Source organism: Ciconia boyciana, chromosome 7 (genome assembly GCF_034638445.1).
Source record: "Ciconia boyciana chromosome 7, ASM3463844v1, whole genome shotgun sequence".
Lineage (NCBI taxonomy): Eukaryota > Metazoa > Chordata > Aves > Ciconiiformes > Ciconiidae > Ciconia > Ciconia boyciana.
The window spans coordinates 40651349-40674437 of record NC_132940.1 but is presented as its reverse complement, the minus strand read 5'-3'; the positions used below and the strand labels follow the sequence as shown (position 1 = coordinate 40674437).

Sequence of the window (23089 nt, the reverse complement as noted above, 5' to 3'; positions counted from 1 at the left end):
CACTGCTGAACAAGGCATAAGACACTGCTTTACTTGGTCAATGAGGTATAAGCCACATATTGAACAATAATGAGAAATTAAAATATTGAACAGCTGAATCTAGACAATCCGCAGCACTCAGTGAGGCAGGCATCCTGTGGGAAAAACAGCATGCAAGCGTGTTAAGAAACGCTGTCACAAGGCACCTAGAAAAGGAAGCAAAATAAGCTTGCATAAACAACTTCATTTATGTGATTTCCCAAGCGGTGAATACGAGTTTAATCATGTTCTTTCCAGAAAGTTTTATGGTGTGTAGCAAAATATGCTTCTTACATTCACAAACATAAGCTTTCACGTGTGGCCATTGCCACACTCTCCAGGAGTATGTGACATAGAAACACGTGTGTACTACATAGTGTATGCAAGGCTGCTCTTACCCTGTCTCGGGTGAGGGTCTGTGCTCTGTTCTTATGAACAATCCAAATGTAACCCGGAGGCTGGATCCAGGCTTCTCCGTCCACTTGCACGGGAACTCCCTCTTCTCCCAGGATGGCTATCTTCACTGTCCGACACTGCAAGAAGTGATTGCATCAGAGAAGCTCTAAAATGGTGCTTTCCCAAAAGCATGAGACATTCTCTTTCTTTCCAAAGCACTTCCCCAGGTACTGTAGCTTTGGTGCTACTAGAGGCACACGTGCCTGGGTGGCAGGGCACACCTCGTCCTTGTGCGGCAGGGACCATTTGCTTTGTCTTTGGACTACAAATCTGTATTTTAATTGCTGGCACTACCAAGCAATTCCATGCCCAAACTGCCCCTGGATGTGCTAATTTTCAGCCCTGGTGGATGCTCTTTCCATGGACAAGAGAGAGCACAAATGGGGGCTCAATGACTGAAATTGGCATAAACATCACAAACTGGACATGGGGGAGGCAAGAAGAGCTCACAAAAGCAACTGATACCTGTGCAATCCGGTGATGCTGTAGGTTTATCACTCGTGACACTGCCATCTGCATGCTACCAAACACTGCTACCACCTCCAAAATCTTGTCATCAAAGGAGGGGGCTGTAAATGTCTAGCCGGATACAAGGGAGAGAGAATTCAGCTGACATACAGCTCTGTTGGAGAGGCTTCCTTTACCCCCTATTGGTGAAGATCTGGGGGTCAGCTTTCAATTGTGCCTTTTAATCTGTATAAAATTAACGAGGCTCGAAGGTGAAGATTTGCAGTGAGCTAGGAGGGAGAAAAAGGAGCCTCGATATTCCCACTGTGCCTCCAATGGCACCTAAAGTATAATTCAAACACAAAGGCTGTAGAGGCCACAAGGTAATAATTATTCTTATGAGAGTAGGCACTTTTTCATCTCAAATAATACAATGTTTCTGACTGGATCTAACTCCCTTTGACTTCAAGGGGCTTTACTTCTCAGGCAGTCTGAGGGGAGAAGGCAATCTAAAGCACTTCCTGGAAGTCCAAATGCCCAGGACAGCATCTGGGGTTTTTTTTTGTCTGAATCACTACAGACTGCCTGGGTGTGAAGCTGCTGAAGATTGGATTTCAGTATCATATCCACTTCACAGAGAACATACATGCAGACAGGCCCCTTGCCCTCTTCTTCCAAGCACTATTCTCAGCGATTATGACTTCAAAAGCAATAGTAAGTAAAACACTTCCTGGATTGCCTTAGAGAATACTCACATCATCTTCCTTGGTTCCCCCCCAGAAGTTGGTGCCTCCTGCGTAGCTGGGAATGTTGAGTACGGCGATTCCCTGGAGACTGGGCAAAGGGATTGGCCTCCCATCGCACTGCACAGAAAAGAAGGTAATGTTACTCTCAGCACAGCAGGAGACAGCCCCTCCTGCCATGTGCTAAGAACAGAAAACAGTCTGCACAGCTTAGTAATAAATTAATTCAGGTTTCTTCCAGTTTATGCTTGGCCTAGCAGAGTAGAACATATCCATTCATGTCTTATGAACCACCTCTCCTTTGGCAAACATGGCAAACATGGATTTTAGAGAGATACTGTTGCTTCTTTTCCCCAAACAGGAATAGGGCACACCTGAAAGGCTTGGCAAAGCCTCTTGGTTTATTCCTCCGGAAAGGGGAATAAAACTTCTGAAACGCCTATGCAGTCTGCCGTGATGAGGGTCTCCTCCTGCAAGCTACCTGTTTATGCTGTACATGACCAATACAAGAATATTTCTTTTCCAGTTTGATGCACATTATAGTGTAGTTAAATTAAGAGCTTTCCACTGCACCTATCTAAAATGATGTGTTCACATGAGATATCACATATAACATAACAATCTTATCTATGCTGAATACTGAGTTGGGGACAGCTAATAATTTCCAGCAGGATGACACTTCCCTTACAGGCAGAGAATACAAGTTATCTTCCAGAACCAGGAAAAGCTACTTTTAGCTAGCTCAGGGTGAGATACAGCAAGTACATTGTATCAGGCAGGCAAGTCATCAAGCAGAATCACCATGCCAAAGTCAAGGTGTCTGAAGGAGATGCAGTTAGGCATCCCAGTTTTAGCAACAGAAGGGCATGCTAATTCCTCACCTCCAGCAAGACTTTCTGCTCCAGGTTTTTATATGTTCTGTGTAGCAGCTCCTTGGTGCCCAGTACTCCGTACCACATCATGTTTTTAGTACGACTTCTAAGGAGGCAAATCAAAAGAGAAAAAGTTAGCATAAGCATTTACCGTTTCACTTAGAGGGAAAAAAAACCCACATTGAAATGGTACCTCCTGCATCCTAAAACACAAAGGTGCTTTGCTTCCAAAAGGGTCAAGCACTCAAAATGGTCATAGTTTCTGCTAGGAAACTACTCCCCTTAAAATAAATGTCAGGTACGAACTGAGGATGACTGAGTAACACACATTACCAGAAACAAACACAGATTCCCCTGGCACAGAACTTGTCAATCTCATATGCCAGGACATCAACAGCATTTTCCAGTATTAGCTCAAGTATAGCAAATGTACCAATCCCAGGCTACACAAAGCATCCTGTAGTTGCCCAGGTACGCAAAAGGCCAAAACCTGTGGTTTGTATTAAGTTAGGATCAAGGCCTCCATGGCATTTAGAGCTGAGATGTGATTCTCTTATAGCTAAATAGCAAATCCAGGAGAAAAATCTAAGTGAGATCACGAAGCAAATAGAACCAATGCACTAAATCCACACCAATGTAGCTACTCAAAGATCTTATACTAGCCACAGCAGCATAATGAATCAGTAATAAATCAGTAGCTAATCTCCTCCATCATGATTTCGAGCCTTGAAGGAGGATTATGCAGACAAGATTGACAATATACCTATTCAGCACACTTGTGCACAATTGGCTTCAAAACCACACAGAGACATAAAGTGGGTTCAGTCACTTCTGGCAATAGCCAAAGGTCAGCCAAAGCCAAACCCACCTGCATTTCTCTGGGTGCTCATCACGTTTGTTGTTGAAGTCCAAAGAAATCTTTGCATCCAGTCCAATTCCAAAGTAATTATTCATGACACACTTCTCTGTGTAACATTCACTGCCGGACAAAAGAACAAAACTCCCATTTCTAAGTCTATGTACCATTTGGTATATGTCTCACATGCCCTCTCTAGCCACCTCATAATTCTCTTGCATAAAAAGGTGAAGAACAAGAAGGCTGTATGCCAAGGTGCTCTGATAAGCACTGCTGGGAACTGCCTAAAACCCACAAGGGATACCATAAAAGTGGCTACTGAGTGGAAGTCCCTGGCCTGCAGCCTCTGTCCATAAGACTTCGCACCCCCAAGACTTGCAGAGGAATTCTCCCCTTGCCACAGAAACGTACTCAGAAGCCTATACCTCATTTACAAAAAACTACATTGCTGGTTGCTGGCATTGTGTAAAAGGTCTCACAAAACATTAGCAATGCTAATTGCTTTTATATATATATATTTTAGGTGTTACCTACAGAGAGACTGACAAATGAGCTCGAAAGTGTCAGTTACTCATCTCAGCGGCAGTGAACCCCATGAAAAAACCTTAAAGTCTCTATCATTGGATTTTTACTGTTAAACAGTTTTGCAGAAACAGCTTGAGAAAGTCTTCACATTACATTTCTCAACTGCCTCCCTGTTGTGGCCTGCCCATGACCTTTCCTGGGCCTCCATGCTGTAAGGGTAGTGATTCCCCCACAGGTTATTGTTTACTAACTGGAAGCTGGAGTCGTCTCTGAGTGTAGGGAGAAGACTCATCTAGATTTCGTTCTCACCTAAAACCTAAAAATCTTCTACCATGATCAGATGTGTCACTGCATGCATAACTACATAAGCTGATCCTCACTGGCACCCAGCATATGAATTCATTTATATAACTCTGGACTGCTGCAGTCCTTTATTTAGCTCTATAAACTAATCTGCTTCTCTGCTGCGGTCCATTTGGAAACGCTCCCTCCCTCCCTTCAACCTCCTGGGCATACTCACAGATTTTCAGGCTCAGAGTTAAAGGGATCAGCATGGATCAACAATCGACTTATGACAGAGCTCCCAGGCAAAGAACCAGACATGCCAGCACGGATATCTGTAGGGAAATTGACCACAGGGAAAAGTGTGATTAATAATAAGCAGAAAACAGGTAACTTCAATCTCAGAGACAAGATGACAGGGCAGAATATATTAACTCTTGTCATTCACTGTGGAAAGCAAACAGCAATAGTGCTTTCTTCCACTCCACAAGGCTTAGCTCTCTCGATAAGGAGAAGGGTTTCTGGGGCTGCCTGCAGGGTTTTTGATTGACAGGGTATCACCTAAGGCCAGCATCACAGTTATACAGACACATAGAAATGGGAAATAGGAGTGTATTCACTGCAGTAGCTTTTTTGTTCCAGGGTGAGACATGCAACATCCTTGCTTCAATGAGGAGAGAGAGGGAGAAGTAGGACTGAAGTTATTCTCCAAGTTGGTCAAGAATTACTGCCTTCTACTTCCTACTTTATTAGCTGGCAACCCACAAACAGTAGCTTTGTCAGAGAGAAAGGAAATTACTTGCCTCCAGGAGAAACAACTTGAACAAGTAATTTGGGGGAAGGGGTGGAAGGACAGCACCATGGTGATGGGGAGAAGTTCCTACACAAGACTGGGGAGGTGGGAATTCTGCTGGATCTGTGCACCTCCAGTGACTTCAGCCTTCACATGAAGGGACTGCTGCTCCCAGTCTATGGCTGCCACTCTTCAGAAACCTCTCTCAGCAGCATCCTATCAGGCTTCTCAAGGTTACTTTGAGCTCAGTGTCTCCTTGTAATTGGCATCAAAGTTCTGTCACTGCATAGTGTTAATAAAAATCTGTGTCTAGGTCTCAGCTACAAACTGTAAACTATTACAGCTCCCTCCAAGTCTCCACTTTTCAGCCCTAGTGGAAAGTTATCCACAAAGGGATTTCTCTCCAAGTGGACTATGCACAAAAGGACATCAGGCAGGACAATTTCATGTTTTCATGTGGAGACTGCAGCCTGAGCTGCTGTCACCCATGCTCCAGTTGGCTGCCCCAGTGGGAAGTGGTGGGTGTTACACTTACTTGGGTAGAGGATTTTTGTGTTCAGCATTGGCAAGTTGTCCCGGTTTCCTGTCTGGGGAGGAAGAGATGCAGAGCTGCCCAGTGACAAACTTCCTTTGTTTATTAGTCTTTCGCAAGGGGACTTGGACGCTGTAAAACACAACACAACCATGGCTATTGACAAACATAACACTGTGATTCAGACCAGCACATAGCAGTACAGCCCAAGCAGCAAGACTGGTTTAAGAATCACTCAACAGCAAAACACTCTAGCCACCATAAAACAAAGAGCTGACAGAACCAGCCATTAAGAAACAGAGATGTGGCACATGTGAAGCCAGAAAACCTCACAGATTGGAGGTACCAAAATGCCACATGCAAATATTAGAAACGGAGATGAGAAAAAGCTGGTGCCAGCAGCACAACAGACAAGGTATTTGGCTCCCAATCAATACTCAGGTAAGTTCGAAATACATTTGTAGTGATCAGGGATTTCTAACAAATTACTCACATAACACAGTTATTAAAGCAAACTGGCTTCCGTTCTCTGTCATCTGCAAAGGATGGCAGGGGCTTACAGGGAAATGTCATCAGGTACATGACATGAAAAATGCTCAAGACCATCCTTGTCCAAGCACTGAAAGCCAAGAGAATCCAGATTACTGGCTAAGGTGCAAGAAAATTTCTTAATGCTAGGCTCCATATGCTAAGATCATGGACCAGCCATCAGAGATGTAGCGAAAAGTGCGGTGCATGATGCACAGGCTAGAGTATAGAAACATGCAAGGCCTGGCATCTGAAGAGCAATCATTAAAAAATTAGAGAAAAACAGAACTTGGAAGGTAATACACGTAACACCTCCCTCACTTTTTACAACTAACAGAATCGTAATTCGCAGGCAAGATCTGCATGGTGGCAGCCCCGGAGCAGTACCTTTCCGCTGGCTCCTCCCTTTGGACACTCCATAGCTGCTGCTGTGTGATGACTGCAGGGAGATTTTATCCTCGTTCTTCAGCTCCTTGCCCTCTTCAGAGGCTGAGAGACTAAGGAGGAAGCCCTCTTGCTCCTGGGTCTGGGCGTTCTGCTCATCTACAGCTGTAAGGAGAGAGAAAGTAGGTGAGTGCCTCACAGCTCTTCTAGCAAGGAACAACTCCCACTAATGTAAATAACAATAGGATGGGAGTCTAAAGGCCCCGATTCCTTAAAGGAAAGAATAGAAATAACCAAAAGCTTTCCTATATCATTTGTCTCAACTAAGCTCTGCTCTAGAGAACTTCTGGAACTGGGCTGGCTTAGCCTCCTGTTTTCTTTGCTGAGCTCTTTAGCAGTAAGGCTCTAAATAGAAGCGTCCACCCTTAATGCTACAGGTACGCATGCTTCCTCAGACGTAAACTGTGCTACAGGTGATGGGCTTCCATTTATTTGCATTTAGATGTTGCCAGAAATTCTAACTAGATGGACATTAAACAATAAATTTAATGAATTTTCTGTTTGCTTAATCTGTACTGGGGCAATAGGATAAGCCACTTGAAAAGGGCACTTAGACACATATAATCAGGAGGAAGAAAATAGCAGTTGGTAAAAAACAATACAAACAAAGGAAAGAATCAGATTACATACTTTGGAAGAAGAAAATCAGTTTGGAGAAGTTGAATAAATACATTTGAAACGTAACTGGAGTTTGCCCCAGAGCTGGTAAGAATTAAATGCTAGCATGTTGCCTAGAGAAATCAAAACTTCCTTTGCATGTAATCAATAGGCCTTCCTCCCCAGTAACCCCTCACAGGGCACAGCTCGGTGAACAGTCCTGAGCTGATCTACCAGCTCACTGCCTCTACAGGGGAACGAGCCTCCCTTCTTTCAGTCTCTTCTCCTCCCTTGTGCTGACTCTGGAGTTGATCAAACTACCCACAAGGCAATCCAAACCACTAGCCCAGCAGAAATATAAACTCTTTTTGTTGGATTAAGCAAATTGGTTAGGCTCCAAAAGAACTCCCACAAACATCAAATTGGCATAAGGTAAGCAGCAGCAAAGTGGGGCAGCAATGAGGTCAAGACCTCTACTTCACCAGAAGCAGGCTGTTTGCTCAACTTCCATCATTTCATGTAACTTTGCCTCCAAGATAGGTCGCATACAATATTGCAGTACTGGAAATCCAAGCAACATTGCAATGATCTGTACCTGACTGCACAGTTGTTCACATTGCACATTTAGGTGTGCATGGATGTCACATCTGCAACTTCAATGCTTTTATCTCCAATAATTAAGTTAAACCACTGAGTTGATGACTAACATCTGGGAGACTGACGCCTTTTGAAGGAAATGAAACTTTGAGCTATGGGTGTGAGTGGCTGGAGAGAGATAAGGGTCAAGATGTGGAGAAGAGGGTCACCTGCCTAGGAAGTTACCTCAGAACAGAACTGATTTGCATCAAGGTGCACTTTTATAACATTTTCCCAGTGACAAAGCCAGTTTAAGAAGTCCCTGCCCTCTCTTGCAGTTGTACTACTGCACTGTTTTGCTGGGCTGTACTATAAAGAGATTTCTGAAACAATCCAAGTTAAAATACTTGAAATACTTTCTTCCCAAGTATTTTCAGAACTGTTTTACAGCAAGGCCACACAAACAGTTGTGCTGACACAATTGTGGTATGGGTGGGGACAGACAGGAAACGCAAATGAACAGAGTGTGGGAGGGTAGTAACTTCCTAAACCAGCCCTATGGGAGAGAACATACCTTGAACTTCAGGCTGATTTACCAAGCTATGTTTCAAACAGGTGGGCTTGGCAGAGATGATACTGAAGCTAAATAGCCATTACTGAATAGCTTCTCTAGCTCAGGAAAGCTGTTTTTAATAAAGAACCCTACTCCCCTCTGGAGTAAAGGAAATTTATACTTCTCAAGAGCCTGTAACAAGTCACAAGCAGGACTCCTAACAGGTTACCTTTTTCTGCATGCTCTATTATCTGACGAATGGCTTTTTTCAAGCTGTTGGCTCTCAACATGAGCTGTTCTCGGGGGCGAAATATCTGGGGCCGTGCAGTACATGACGAGCCCACTGACCGGTCACTAGAAGAATCACAAGCACTGCCTGACCCATCACCATCTTCAGTTTCCTCTGCAATGGTGGGAGGAGGGTTTGGCAGAGATGAAGATGCTTGAGATTCATCATTCAGTGTCTTCAGCAATGAGTCCAGTTTCTCCTTCAGGACAGAGCACTACAAGGCAAAGAAAAACATCTGAGTAGAACTAACAGTAGACTGGGTAGCTCCTTCTTTTAGCGCTTGCTGAACTGCTGCTGTCCTAGTTCTCTGAAAACAGAGCGGTTTTCCACTTCAGAAGTAGAAATCCAAACAATTTTTCCAATTTTACCTTCCTGGCCATGACCTCTGATTCCTCTGAGCTTTCCGTTGCCTTCTCATAGGCTTTCCCTACTCGAGCCACAAAATCCTTCACTGTCTCACAAAGCACCCTAGATAAAGAAGGTAGTGAAAACAAAGTCATGCAAGGATTGGCTCAGGATTTTCACAGTGCAACTTTCACTTGGAGCAGCTAAGCAAGTGTAAGTACTCACTTGGCTGAGGAGATGACCACTGAGTGTTGGTCAGAAGTCAAAATTTTGGACAAATGAGCAGCCACAGAGTCTTCATAGAAGAGAATCTTCTGCACCTGGTGATAGTCAGAAACAAGCCACTGGGGTGCTGCTTCCCAACATTACAACACATGCTGTGTAACCCTGGCTCCCCAGAGAGTACCTATCATTCTACAGGTTCTTTTTGCCCTGGAAAAGTTCTGTGATCCAGGGCTCAGTTACCCACTGAAGATCTGAATCTGATGAAGAAACTAATTCTGAACCTAGAAATCATCAGCAGTGCAGTTCTTAAGAGTCTCTGATTGGGTTTTTACAGTTCTTATGACTGCTATGCAGCTTTCCACAATTTCAACAACATGATGTCATGACAGCATTTATCTGTCTTTTATCAGTCGATCATTTCCTCTCTGTCCTGTTCCAAAGCATTTTCCTCCCATTCCCCATTATGGTTGTTGACTCTGGTAACCCAACCGCCATCCTTTTCCATAATACTTCATTGACTTAAAGACCCAGGATCTTTGTAGCTCCTGCTTCACCCAAGTCATAGCTCAGGCCTCCTCCATTTGAACTCAACCACTGCCTCCTATCTTGTCTGTTCTGAGGTCACTGCTCCCAGTCCCCTGCCCTCTGCATCTCATGAGGTACCTCAGAATCCTCACTGAAATCTTCAGTGACTGTGGAAGTGGAGGCCTGGCGAGGGAGTTTGGTTTCATACACCATGATGCTCCACCTGTTGAAAAGGAGACATCATAGCTGTCACTACAAGGCAGATGATTTCCTCCTTTATCCAAAGGACATAACAGGTTAGAACTTCAAGCAGAACAAATTGCACTTTGGCAGGGGCATGGCTGATGTAAGGAAGCCATAGGGTTGCAATGGAACTGCAGATGGATGAACTGCGGTAAGAGAAAGGGAGGACACTATGAACAAGTATCCTACAGCACAAGGACCTTCTCTGTACTTCTTCCCTCTCTCACAGAAATTCTATGGGCATTACTTGATTCAACATAACAGATGCCAAAATGTAACTCTAAAGACAAGAAGCATTTTTAAATGTACAAATATATATAGGCGATACCAATACTAGGGGTAAAGATATCCATTTCTGCATTCAGCTTTCATTTCTAAGCCAAACTCAAGATAAATTGGTTCAAATTTACCAAGCAAAAAATTAGCTTAAAAAAAAAAATCATGACTACAAGGCTGTCAAATTCAATTGACAAGAACTCTGGAACACAAGAGAGGACGCTGGACATCAGACAATTTCACTCATTACTATTCTGCAGCAGTGACATAGAAACCCAGACTACCTTTTGTTGCTAAAGGGTGACAGAGGATTATCAAAGAAAAAATGTTCACTGGCATTAGTACGAAGTCCAGCAGCTGGGTAGAATCAAGAACTGTCCAGTTCTCCTGGAAGGGTACTTTCATACAACTCTTGAGCAGGGGAGGATGTCAGCGATGGTTACTCACCTGTCCAGCATTTTGGTACTGGCCCTCTCCAGCTTCTCCAGGATCTGTGGGAGCTGGGTATCATCATCACAAGCAGACCCCCAGCCTAACACACGGGCAAGGTCATTCCCTGTTCCCAAGGGCAGCACTCCCAGCTGGCACTGCATTAGAGAACAGGAAACCAAAACTGATATTCAAATGGGAAAACACAAGCCACAAACAGCCACAAGTAACATGACTGATTCCTTACACAGACTAGTCATTGAGAAATAGCTAGTCCCAGGGGGAGGAGAAAGTAATTGGATGGGGAAAACAGCCAGAAGAGCATGCAAGTACGGAAAAATTTCCTCTAAGTTGTTAACTGAGAGAGGAGTGTATTACAGCTACCATCTGGAGGAGCATCTTACTAAAAGTAACCCCTTCTACAGATTTATTTTTTTAACCATCAGGTGGTGCTATTGCTTTTTCTGTAAAATTAGCATAGACATCTCCAAGACAAAATGGAAACAAATTAAACACTGTATGATACCTTTACTCCAATGAAGTTTCTGTCTATCCCAGGACTCAGAAACAACACCACAAGAATTAAAGGGAATAGATGAGGAGCACTACCCTTGCGGAACTCCCAGTTTTCTAACTGCAGCCCTTTCTGAGTATAAGTCTCTGCTGCCAATGGAGCAGGAGTAACTTGGAGCTACTCCAAAAGCTGGATCTTGTAAGAGGCAGTTGCGGGGGAGCAATGGAGATAGAAATAACGAATTAATGCGGTACTGCTTCTTGCAGAAAACTACTGCAAGAACACTGCTGTGGTAAGCTTTCAGCGGCTTCAGTCCTGGGGCAAACTACATCTGTATGACCAAAGAAAGTCCTCTTCAACCCATGCTATTGTTATTCCTTCATTCTTTCATCCAACCAAGCTCGTTGGGCAGGTACCTGCTTGTGAAGATTGAGGCTATCAATTTCGGAGAGAACCCAGCCAACACTGCCGTCCCCACCGCAAACCAGAATCCGGAAAGTGTCAAATTTCTGGAATAAGCGTAAACTACAGAGAAGGGAAAGAAAAAAACAAGACAGAAGAACAATCATCTGTTATAGAAAGAAATGATAAACAATTCCAATCTAGGTAATAAACATGGCAGATTTGCTTAAAGTAGGCTCTGATTTCACAATGAATATGGGCCACTGTCAGATTACAAATGAATTAAAATTATTATAAATAAGAAATTATAAATACAGCTAAGCAATTCACAACGGCTATTGACTACAGAAATGTGTCCCAGACATACTCCTCTACTAAAGCAGGGCACTTTTGTCTGAACAGAAGAGGAAACAAGCATGTGATAGCTCATTATCCATTGAATTAATTCCTTTTTGCAGATTTGCTGTGTTCAGCCTAACACTAGTTATTTGTCACTGTTTGGAGTGCTCTGATGTCACTGCCTTCGCACTCAAGGCCATCCCAATTAAAGCAAAGCTTGAAGAGTGGGAACTTTATGCAGTCATTCAGTAAGCAGACAACTGTAAGAGGATGTAAAGCCTCACAAGCTTTAGTCCTTCTTCTAGGAAAGCAACATAAATCAATGCTCTGGCGCCTTGTCTGTCCTGCAGGCAGGCAAACAACTCACCAGCAAGATAAGTGTGAATTTCTCTATTCACCCTTTTCAGAATATTAAAAACAACCTCTCCTTAAGCTATTTGAAACTGTGCTTCTTACTGAACATCTTCCAGAACTACTGCCTGCTTTTATTTTGGTTTTGTATATATTTATTTTTTTATTATTACCTAAACAGGATTTACTGTAGTACATGAAAATCCTTACTTCTTCAAGTACTGTTGACACATGAAAAATGTCTATCAGAAATGACAACATCTTATGGTACAGTTTGACTGGCACCAATTGAGAAAATTTACATTATTAAGAAGCAGCCTTTACCCTGTACTACCATTTCCTTTTTAAGAAAGAGAACAAGAGCAGCTGTTTTAGAAGTGTGCACCACAGCTTCAGAAAATAATTGATTCCCTCCTTTCTCTTCTCTCCTGCTTAAAAGCAAAATTCCTCTCTACAGTCAGTCCAACTGGGGAGGGGAAGAAGAGAACTATTTAATTTTAAAAGTTTTCTATAAATTATTTATCAGGCAAACACATCCCCTAGACAGCATGCTGCAGTTTTAAAGGCCAGTGTTTTACAATGCACTATGGCAAGAAACCACAACAGTTCTCAGGAAAGCAGAACCTAACGGTCACTCATCCAGGAGTGGACACTCCCAGATTTAGCACCCTGCATCTACAGGTCTTAGTCATAAACTCTGAGTCACATTTAGAAAAATATGAAGGAAGTTCACCTTGTGTTGGCTCTTATTATAAGAAGCACCCATTCATGACAAAAGTTACTCAAATCCGATGCAAGAGAAACATTTGGAGGGAGCAAACTAGAGACCAGATTTTTTTTTTAAACAGAGTTGCAGAAATACACTAAAGGAATTTATTCCACAGCAATTTTTTTTTTTTTATCCATAGATATTCTAGTGTAATCTGGTAAACAAGTCTGAAATGTCATCTAGATCCCAGGGCAGAACCAACTTCACCAAAAGAATTCATAAAAGATGTTTTCCCAATATCACCATAAAATCTTTAATGGATGGAAGTTTCACATACTTCCCAGGTAAGTTATTTCTGGACAAATCTCATTTTGACAAAATTCATTTGCTATCTATGACGTTTGTCTGTTCACTCAATTTAACTCAAGTTAAGTCTCGTTAACAGTACATCAGGATGCCTGCTACAAGTCTGTTTGCTGACAAGTTTTCTTCTGGATTCAAGCCTTCCATGCTTGGTCTTCTTCCAGGGTAGTGTTTCTGGAATTCCCCCAAAGCCCCTCAAGCTGTCCTGCTGTTACTGATGAATGGAAATAATAAACTTTTTCAACAACATTCTTGGTTTTAGCTAATCAATAACACTAAACACAGAGAGGGGAAAACCCCTCCAAACTTCCTATGTGTTCAGTCTTCTCTGAGGAATAGGTTCCTTGTTATATTTGAGGATGAGCTTATAATCAAATAAATCACTTGTACTTTTCTGGTATTTACAAGGAACATGTGCTTCCATAGAATATCTGCTTACCCAAGGTGAGGTCCTCCATTCATGAGGTCAAAGACTTGGGCTGGATTCAGTAGCTGTTTGAACCTTCGTAGAAATTTTACACCTTGGTTGTCTCCACTTTTTGAGTTGACAAAGACCAACAAAGGGCTTGTGCAAGAAGGGGGACAAGTAGCTTTCCAGAAACCTGCCAGGGAAAAGGGAAGGCAAAGGGAGGAAAAGCCAAGAGATGTGAAGCTGCCCATGGAGATGGAGTGAGAACAAAAACACCCCACACCCCAGCACAGTTATGAAGAAGCTAATACTCTCCTCGTGCTTATGGCACTCACTGGGTAAACGCCAAATGCGCACAGCACTGAATCCAGCATGAACCACGCCTCATGCTGCCAAATGTCACACTTATCTCGTACCAGTATGCCAAAATTTTCAGCTTCCCCAGCCCTCCCAAACCTCTTCTGCAATATAGTTGTTCTCAATAAATTTTAACAGCTGCAGCTCAGCAAATACTGACGTTACAGGGTAATAAACTGCATGCAAAAGCAAAGCAAACAGTTCACTGCCATACTTCAGCAGTATCTTCCAGTTTGGAATTTCAGCAACACCAAAAGGCAGAATCTTCAGTTGACAGAGTCTGTCATTAATAGTGTTAGCTGAAGGGACTGTGACTGAGAGGAGGAGAAAGAAGGCACTACTTACTACTAATACTTACCATCTGAATCAATGCTGTTAAGAGCAGTAGGAGGAATGACAGACACTTTGCACAGCCCAAGAGGGCACTTATTTGGCAACAACTCTTTACATGCTGTGTGTACCTGAAAACACCACCAAAAAACATTCATTCAGACTCTTTTAGGCACTGTGGTATAACTCATAAAGCCACCCAACAAGAGGCTGTAAAGGAAGAGTAAGAAAGGAAGAGGGGGAGCATCCAAGGAAATATCAATTGATAAAAGTTACTTTAAGAATGATCTAATCAGAGTCTTCTACTAATTCTCCTCTTTCCATTAGTATGTACTTTTTCTGCCATTTGAATTTATGAGACTAGCACTCTGAGTGCTAGGAGGACCAGATAACAGATGATGTGGCTTTAAGAGCCTTCAGGCATTCTGCTTTCAAAATCCCAGCCTCAGTTCAAAGATCAAAAGTAGCAACAAAAGAAAAAGCTGGGAATTCAAGAAAACAAGAAAGTAAAAAACAAAGCAGGAAGACATGAGGGACATAAGAGGTAAGAGAAGAAAGGATTAATAAAGCCACCCAAAAAAGGAAATACAAAGCAGAGTAGGGCACTTCAGTCATTCCTGGTACACGAAGACTGCAAGACAGAGGGTTTGCTTGGGGTTTGAGCTCCCGCCCCCCACATTACAAACACATATTTTGTGATACTTCTCTTATTAATCTTATAGACAACTGGAAACATAGCAAGGTCTGCATCACTGCCGTGGTTAGGCAAGAGAAACCTATTGCAATGGGAAGGGAAATTGCTATTATTAAAATAGCTTAGTATTCTTTATCGTCCTTTTTTGTTGTACCTTTTCAAGTTGTAGAAATGACAAATAATGGCTCCTTAAAATCCAACATCTCCCATGCCTGAGGCCTTGATTCATAACTAGTGTAATTAGATTCTTCTATGAAAGCTCACTATCAAAAGAAAATGAGCTTGCAGAGAAGCCAGATACTTATTTCAGGTCTTACTTTTACGCATCCCAGTGATACTTTTCAGCACAAATTTAAATTTCTATCTCTTGCAGGTGTTTATCATCTGGAGAAAGAACAATGAAGTCCTTCATGGCACATACTGACAGGACAGTTAGAAATTTCATTTTAAGTAAATGTCATTAAAAGAACACACCACAGAGCTGATCAGAGATGATCCTTTTAATGAAATGATCACATTTATTCAACTCACCATGGCTTTGCACCAAAGGCAGCGCCAATCTTGCAAACGTAGGACACTGCCACAGGTTTTATCACACACAGTGCATTTGGCACTCACAGGCAGGTTTCCTTCCAACCACTGATGTGGCATCGAGATCTGCAAATAGTGCAGAGGGAGAGAAGCAATATGGACTTTCCAGAGTGCAACTCAGGGGCACAGGATGCACTGTGGCACTGAGACATACAGAGATGCAAGACTTTATATGCACTGTTTGAGGACAGCAAAGGCCACTTCTAGAAAACACCTGAGGATCTCTTTTGGCATTTTACATCACGCTTAAGCACAAAGAGACCAGGTGACTCGCCCCAGGCTACCCAGGAAACACACACTTCCATCAGACATCCCATATGCTAAGGTACTGTTCCAACCACTCATTTATCTTTCTTTTGCCAAAACTCAGACCAGGTTCCAACTGCCTCCAATTATTTAACCTCAACTCCCCCAGTCCATAGCAGGAGCCTCTTCCTATTAAGGAGTCCTCACTATCCTGGTTGGACTTGTCACATAGAATCTCATGCTCTGACAGTAAAGGCCTTTCCCACATCACTAACACATAAAGGTAGAATCTGCTATTTGTACAGTGAAAAAAGCTGTACAGCACATGCCAGTGCTTCCACATCAAGATAAGGCTGGAAGAGTTAAGACTTAACACCTACCCCATCTTCATCCTCAATGATATCCTTCCCGATAGAAGCCAGAGTTGTCCACTTGCAATTATTGGTTGCCCGCACAGCACACCGCTTGTGGGCTTTAAACTTGCACACTAGAGAGGAAGAGAAGAATATATTAATCCTGCCTCAGAACATATAATGTGGCAGTCTGTGCAAAAGCTTTCCCAGGTGACCATATTTGGCTCCAGAAGAAAGCATGGGCACACACTACCCCTGTTAGCACTGCCAAAACTATCAGCTCTAAGCATACTCAGTAAGATGAGCTAGCTATTAATTCTTGCCTTGTCACTTTTGCCAGTTGCTTGTACAAAGCTTAGTTATCACCTTGTTAAATTTGACATGATTTACACAGTCATACAGTCCTGCATCCTTTTACACAGTGTGGGTGTAACCTCATTCATGCTAGAAGTATGAGCTGTGTACAGCCAGGCGTGTCTGCTATGCCAAAGCTGAAAAAGAATAACCTCCTGACATTCAGACACTTAAGAAGGATGTTCTTACAAATACGATTATTCTTATGAACAGGAGTACTCTTATGAATATTCTATCTGATACCTCAGAAGTAGGTATCAGATAGATAACTACATGCCTCTTCACTTCAGAAGCATGATTTTAATAAGGGATGGCAGTATTTGCATATATGGGGGAAAAAAAATCAACTATATTACTATCAGGTCCAACATTAAAACCAGCACGAAAACAGCATCACATCTATTATACTTTTACAAAATGCCAAAATCCTGATCTTGAGTTCTGCAGGAAAATTCTCTGTGAAGCCAAAGGGATTCAGCAGCAAAGGGTTTCAGCATCAGGTCCAGAAAAGACCTCCAGTCTCATGCACAGCCTGTAGCTCTCTCAAGTTTATTATGCAGCATTTTTCTACATCTTTAAGAGGAGTGTTAACAACACTCCTCTTAAATTATCTCTGGAACATGGCATTGAGCTATAAAATATGATGCTCCCAAAACAGGAGACAAGAAAGCATGCTTACCTTCACATGAGAGCCCATGGGATGTGACTCCAGATAATGCCTCCCGACACACATTGCAGTACGTTGGCCGAGCATGTGAGCAGGCGTACCAGTTATGCATCCCTGAGAAATGGTCCATGCTGTACTGGGTAGACTAATAGAATAAATGTATTACAGCAAAGTCTAAAGTAGAGCAACAAGACTTTTCCTTAAAACAAAGACTTGCGCACAGCAGTCAGGAAAGGCAGAAATAGAACACACATATTAGGGAAGAGTAGGCCACATGCAGTTTATACACAATAGCTACAACTCAAGAAGGTCTTTAAGCCAGAAGAGACTACTTGAAGAAGAAGCCACACCTTCATTCCTGCTCCTGTCCTACCTCTCATCCTCGTCTCACTACAAGCATGTGTAGGGAAATGAACTGGAGAACTTATCTACTGCAGAATTGATCCTTCCCTTCCCCATTTTTTTGTTGGATTAAGTTTTCAGCAAGATCAGTTCCCCAACCTGGTTTATTGCATAGCAGAGGAATGCTTGTGCCAGCATAAAGGAGGAGACAACAGGGAGACAAGCATCAGAGGGGGGAAAACACAAGACAGCTTCTTTTGGTGGCAGTGCTGGCCTAACTACAGCCCCAAAAAGCAAACAGATGCACTGAAGTAGGCAGAATACCAAGCAGGCAAGACATGAATTAGGACAGGGAGGATAACTGAAGAGTGAAAAGACAATGGGATGGGAACTGTGTTTCAAAACCTACCCATACTCTGAAATGTGCTCTCAAAGTTACCAAGGGAGAGTACACAAAGCCACAGCATTCTTTGAAGAATCACTTCAGTGTATTTGGGACAGTTTTTACAGAAGGCCTAACACTATACCCATTATAGTCAATAAAAATGACCTCTATTAACTTCACTGGAAGCTGACTCCAATCTCAAAACAAGCTGTTATTTAGGAGAGAATGCACAGAGTGCAAAGGAACACATTTTCCCATTACCTCAAAATGTTCACGGTTTTGTACAGTCTTCAGTGCTGCAATCCAATCTTCCATCTCTTTTCTGTTATCAGCACAAAGGATGAGCTTCCGACATGGAGTGATAATCTGAAGCGTGAGAGAAAATTAATGGTGTGTATTCTGGGCATGTCAGTGAGAGACAGCAAGAGAACACATTATTACTCGTGTAGTCTATTGAAGCTATTTTCAGAGGCACTGAGCTGCACAACAGAACAGAAGTTATTTGCACCTTTCAACCATGTTTCTCTTCCACCGTGACATACCTTAATTCCTTCATAAATGTACAGAACCACAGAGATTTTAGCTGTCATTCCCAATACCGAACTGAGTAAAGAAATCTCTCAGACCCAAATAACACAAATCAAGCACAAAGCAGTAGAAGTTAATATATTACATGTGCAGAAGTTGCGTAAGTTTTTTTTAAGTACTTAACGACTTTTTAAATTGGCAACAACATTAAAACATTTTGTTAACACCATAATATACCAGTTTCTAGCAATTAATAAATTAGATGACATGCTCTGTAACATCATACTAAAAACCTGTTTAGAGTCATGACAAGCGGGAAGAGAGGAGGAGAGAAATCAAACAAAATAAGCAACCTAGAAGAGAAATCACTGTATTTTGAACCTTCATGTTTCCTGAGGACTTGTTCTACATTTATTACATAAAAGATATTCCAACAAATGTCCCACTAGCAGCCTGAGGTTGTGGTGAGTTTGCCTTCCTTGAAAAATACTCTCCTCAGTGTTCTTCTACCCTGAGCTAACTCCCATGCGTTAGTTGCCCTATGTTAAATAAACAGTTCCGTTTTTTAACAAACCAGTAGAAGACATGCAGGGTGGCCGAAACTCTCCCCTGCCTAGGAAGGCAGACAGGTCTCTGTGTAGCCTACCACCAATGTTCTCTCCTTTTGTCAGATGGCGGCAGCAGAGAGAAATAAAAGCTCCTAGCTCTTCAGAGGACCACGTCTGCTGTCCACAGGGCTGCCCATTCAGCTGGGGTCCAGACTCGACTATAAATCAACATTTATTTTTCTTAAGACAAAAGTCTTTCTTCCCCACACTGTAGTCATCTTATCTTACTAACACTGTCTCCCTGTGCACACCTCTGTACTGATTTCCATCCAACTGACTTTTTAAATTAGACCAATATTGAAGTGTTTGCAAGATCTGGGTTTAAGAAAAGCTGCATTAAGGTTGAGCGCCATTAACAAAAATCAAAAGGCTCCCCTTTATGTCAACTCTAAAAACTTCCAGCAGCCCAGACTCTCCTGTGCCCCTCTACATTTTGTACATTTGAAAAAAATCATCTACATCATCTGCTTTTCCAGCAAATTGTATCTTAACATCTGAAACAACAGATTAAAACAAGCTAAGATTGTGTCAGGTTGATGAAATCTGTGTGGCTCTTGCAAGCAGGCAGCCAAAGTTTTGTTAATGAACACTAAAAACCCACACATATCACCCCAATACATGACCCCTGTTAACTTGTTAACTACCATTTTCCAGTCTGTTTCTCGCTTCTCTCATTATGATTCATAGAACAGACTAAAAATAAAAACCTCTGAAGTTGAACATGAAACTGTTAGCTGATATTGAAGTGCATCAGTGCATCCACTAAGAAATGTGTATGTAATGTCAACAAAAAAGGTACACTTGTAAATTTCTGCTTTATTTTAAGCTCTTCAATTTTCAAAATATATTTCTTTTTGTAGGACAGAATGCAGCATTCACTTGCAGTAACATTAAGTTTACCCAGAGGCATTACCAATACCTAAAAAAGGGTGCTATAGACACATTAAGTAGGCAATGAATGGAGCTAAATACCTTTTTAAAGCAAGGACTGGCCATTCACATTAGAAACACAGTTTTGGCATGGAACATTCTATCTTGGACAAAATGACCTGATCTGTATCAATTGTAAGCAAACAGAAATAAATATTTACAATTTTCTAAAAATAAAACTTTGAAGAACTCCTTCCCTCTTCCCTGACTTTTCCTTTAAACAATTCCATCTCTGATAAAATTTATTCCCAAAGAAGGTAATCACAGGAGTCTTTCTTTTTTCTCAGGAAAGTAGAAAAGTGGGAGGTTAACTGTATTTCCATCAAAAACTCTGCTGTGTAAGAAAGGCTACCCTAGAGAAACCTTTTATGGGGCATGAAACACTACTGCAAAAATCAGTGTGAAGTTAGAGAAGAGCAAGCAGCATCTCTGAAGTCCTGCTAAGAGGAAGCAGCTTTTTGCCTGGAAGTAAAACCAAGTTCAAATAATTTGTTCAGACAGTGCAGGGCCCCACTTCTTTCTGGCAGCAAAGCCAAGAACATCTATAACTGCATATGTACAACAGTACCCTATGTAAAGTCCAAACATCCTAGGACGAAGCATCCAAGGACCTTTCATTGCTTTAAAACCAGCCAGTTTTTATAAGGAACTGCCAGTTCATTCAACAAGCCACTGGCACACTCTTGGGCAGTGGGGAAAAACAATTTAAAATAGTTGGTAAAATTAATTTATTATCATCACGATCACATTTCAGAACACTCTTATTCAGTGCTGTCCCTTTTCCTATTTTTCTCTCTTTTTTGGAAGAAAAAAAAAAGGCAAATGCAAAGTACACAGTATCCTTTTTAAATCACCTTGCAAGACAGAAAATCTAAAATATTGGCATAAAATACAGAAATGCAGACACTCCTTTGATAAGAATTAATTTCTGAGGCCACTGACTTCCTGGATCACTAGAGAGAATGTCCAATATACAAAATCACTAATTCCTTCTCAAGTCACCTACTGCATCATCTTAAAAATCCCCACATTCAGTGTTGGACAATCCTCTGTTCAAAGAACAAAGTTAAGGTGCATAAGACAAGATGACAAATAAAGAGATCAAGAAGATTTTCATACTCGAATCATCCAAAGAGTCACAGAATTAAAATAGAGGGTCTATTGTGTAACTACAAAACTGCAAATAAAATATAACTTTGTGCAAGATAAATTTATGAATAGCATCCCCATTAGTCAGTTCTAAAGCAACATTTGCGTTGGGATTTAGTGGTATCATCAGAGAGGGAAATAAAAGAATACAATCTCAAACCTCACTCCTATTCTAAGGAGGACAAACTGGGACAATTCAGGCTTCACTGTGAAGGACAGATAAGATTTTAATGTAACTAGTGTAACAATTCTTTGGGGAAATTAAGAAACCATACAAACCTGTTTTTCTGATTAACATGCAGTGGTGTTAAGTTAAACATTTTAATGAGGATAATTAGGAATCCAGAAACATGTTAATAGGGACACTTCCTTCGCAGAGTGGTTCAACAGTTCTCGCCTTCCATACAGCCTCACACACACAACAGCCAACACCAGGTACCTTATGAGTGTAAGACACTCCTGCTTTCCCTGCGCTGCAGGCAGCCGCTGATCTCTGACCTGTGCAGGCTGATGTGCAACAGGCACGCCACAACATTGGTCCTGAATAAGGGCAGAACTGAGATTAACAGAAACATGCTCTCACTCACAGGGAAAGAAAAACACTCATCCTACCCCTTTTACCTCCTTCTACTTGAGCTGGTAATTCAACTCCAGGCATCCACCTGTTGAAGGATACTAACAGAGGGTGAAAGGCTATTACATACACTGCATTGTCTAGATGAGACCGATGATCAATCTAACGTCTCACACACCAAAAAAAAAAATTAAAAAAAAATTCTTGTCATCTCCAAAAGAAGCCACAGCAATCTTCCCCCTGAAAAGCTGTCCTTTCCCAGCCAAGGAGCCCAGGGTGTTTGCTCTCAGCTACAGCCGCGATGAGCCGATGCTCTGGAACACGAGGCTTGGTTATCCCTGTTGGCAAATGTGGCTAGAAATGAGCACGGTCCAGCTATTTTTTATGTTCCGGCTACAGCTTTTGACTAACATCCTGGAACAGTATATTCCACAGGATGACGACGCACTAGGTGAAGTAGCATTTCCTTTTATTTGTTCTAAATTTACAAAGCAGTAATGTCATCCAGTGACCTCTTGTTCTCATATAAACGGAGAGCACAAAAACAACGATCTGATTGCTTTTGAGTTAGGATGGGGGCTGCCTTGCTAGGAGTTAAAAAAACCACAATAAAAAGTTTTAAGACTTATTTATAATCTCATACATTTTTGGCCTGTTTGGGGACTGGCAGAACTCTGAGTGTTCCTGCCCTGAAACAGCTCAGAATTTTATCTAGATATGAGTAATTACATAAATTAGAAGTGCTTGTTCTTCCTAAAAAGGGAATATTAAAAATGAACACACTTTTTTGATCCTAAATGCTATTGAACTGTGGTTCTTTAGATTTCACTCCTTAGTAGGAAGTGGATGCCCAGATATCCATGTGCCCAGAGCTCACATGGTGAGACCTATTGAGACCTAACCATGAGACCATGTCGAGACATATTGAGACCTAACACTGACCAACAAAAGAGCTCAACAACAGTCATGGGGAAAAAAAAGCTGCCAATCCCTCTAATGAGTCCTGAAGAGCCATAGGATGGATTGGAATGGCAGGAAGGCTTAAAGACATTTCAAATCAGGACACAGCTTAATTTACAAACTCCTCACTGCGTTATGAAACACCAGAAATATCTTTTGCAAGAATTATGGTGGCAATCAACTACCCACCAGGTCAACCCTTTGCAGACAGTTATGTGCCCTCTATGCAGATGAGCCATCTCAAGTCTATTAGAGAAACTCTCAATTTTCAAGCTTGCTCACTCTAAATCTAAAAAAAATCTAAATCTGAAAAAAGCCATGCCTTCATTGGCTGTCTTGTGCAAATACTGATGCTCTCCTGACACTTCTCCAAAATTTAG

General features: G+C 41.9%; 1 protein-coding gene across 11 annotated transcripts in view; it reads right to left on the bottom strand.

Moving 5' to 3' along the window:
• The window catches only part of DGKD (diacylglycerol kinase delta), a 62228-nt gene that overhangs the window by 11617 nt on the left and 27522 nt on the right, over positions 1-23089 (bottom strand). For 9 of the 11 annotated variants that reach the window (XM_072866448.1, XM_072866451.1, XM_072866449.1 and 6 more), the window contains 20 exons: positions 18222-18326; positions 17246-17378; positions 16240-16346; positions 15554-15679; positions 14357-14459; positions 13672-13834; positions 11485-11593; positions 10573-10712; positions 9745-9829; positions 9082-9176; positions 8880-8979; positions 8452-8725; positions 6440-6601; positions 5528-5656; positions 4438-4534; positions 3405-3515; positions 2546-2642; positions 1677-1784; positions 940-1053; positions 417-551 (listed from right to left, as the gene is read on the bottom strand). In XM_072866448.1, coding sequence (XP_072722549.1) covers positions 417-551; positions 940-1053; positions 1677-1784; positions 2546-2642; positions 3405-3515; positions 4438-4534; positions 5528-5656; positions 6440-6601; positions 8452-8725; positions 8880-8979; positions 9082-9176; positions 9745-9829; positions 10573-10712; positions 11485-11593; positions 13672-13834; positions 14357-14459; positions 15554-15679; positions 16240-16346; positions 17246-17378; positions 18222-18326 — 2493 coding nt within the window. Of the gene's footprint in view, positions 1-416; positions 552-939; positions 1054-1676; positions 1785-2545; positions 2643-3404; positions 3516-4437; positions 4535-5527; positions 5657-6439; positions 6602-8451; positions 8726-8879; positions 8980-9081; positions 9177-9744; positions 9830-10572; positions 10713-11484; positions 11594-13671; positions 13835-14356; positions 14460-15553; positions 15680-16239; positions 16347-17245; positions 17379-18221; positions 18327-21796; positions 21816-21879; positions 22065-23089 lie in introns of those variants that run through there. The other 2 variants (XM_072866455.1, XM_072866457.1) reach the window with 2 other exon arrangements.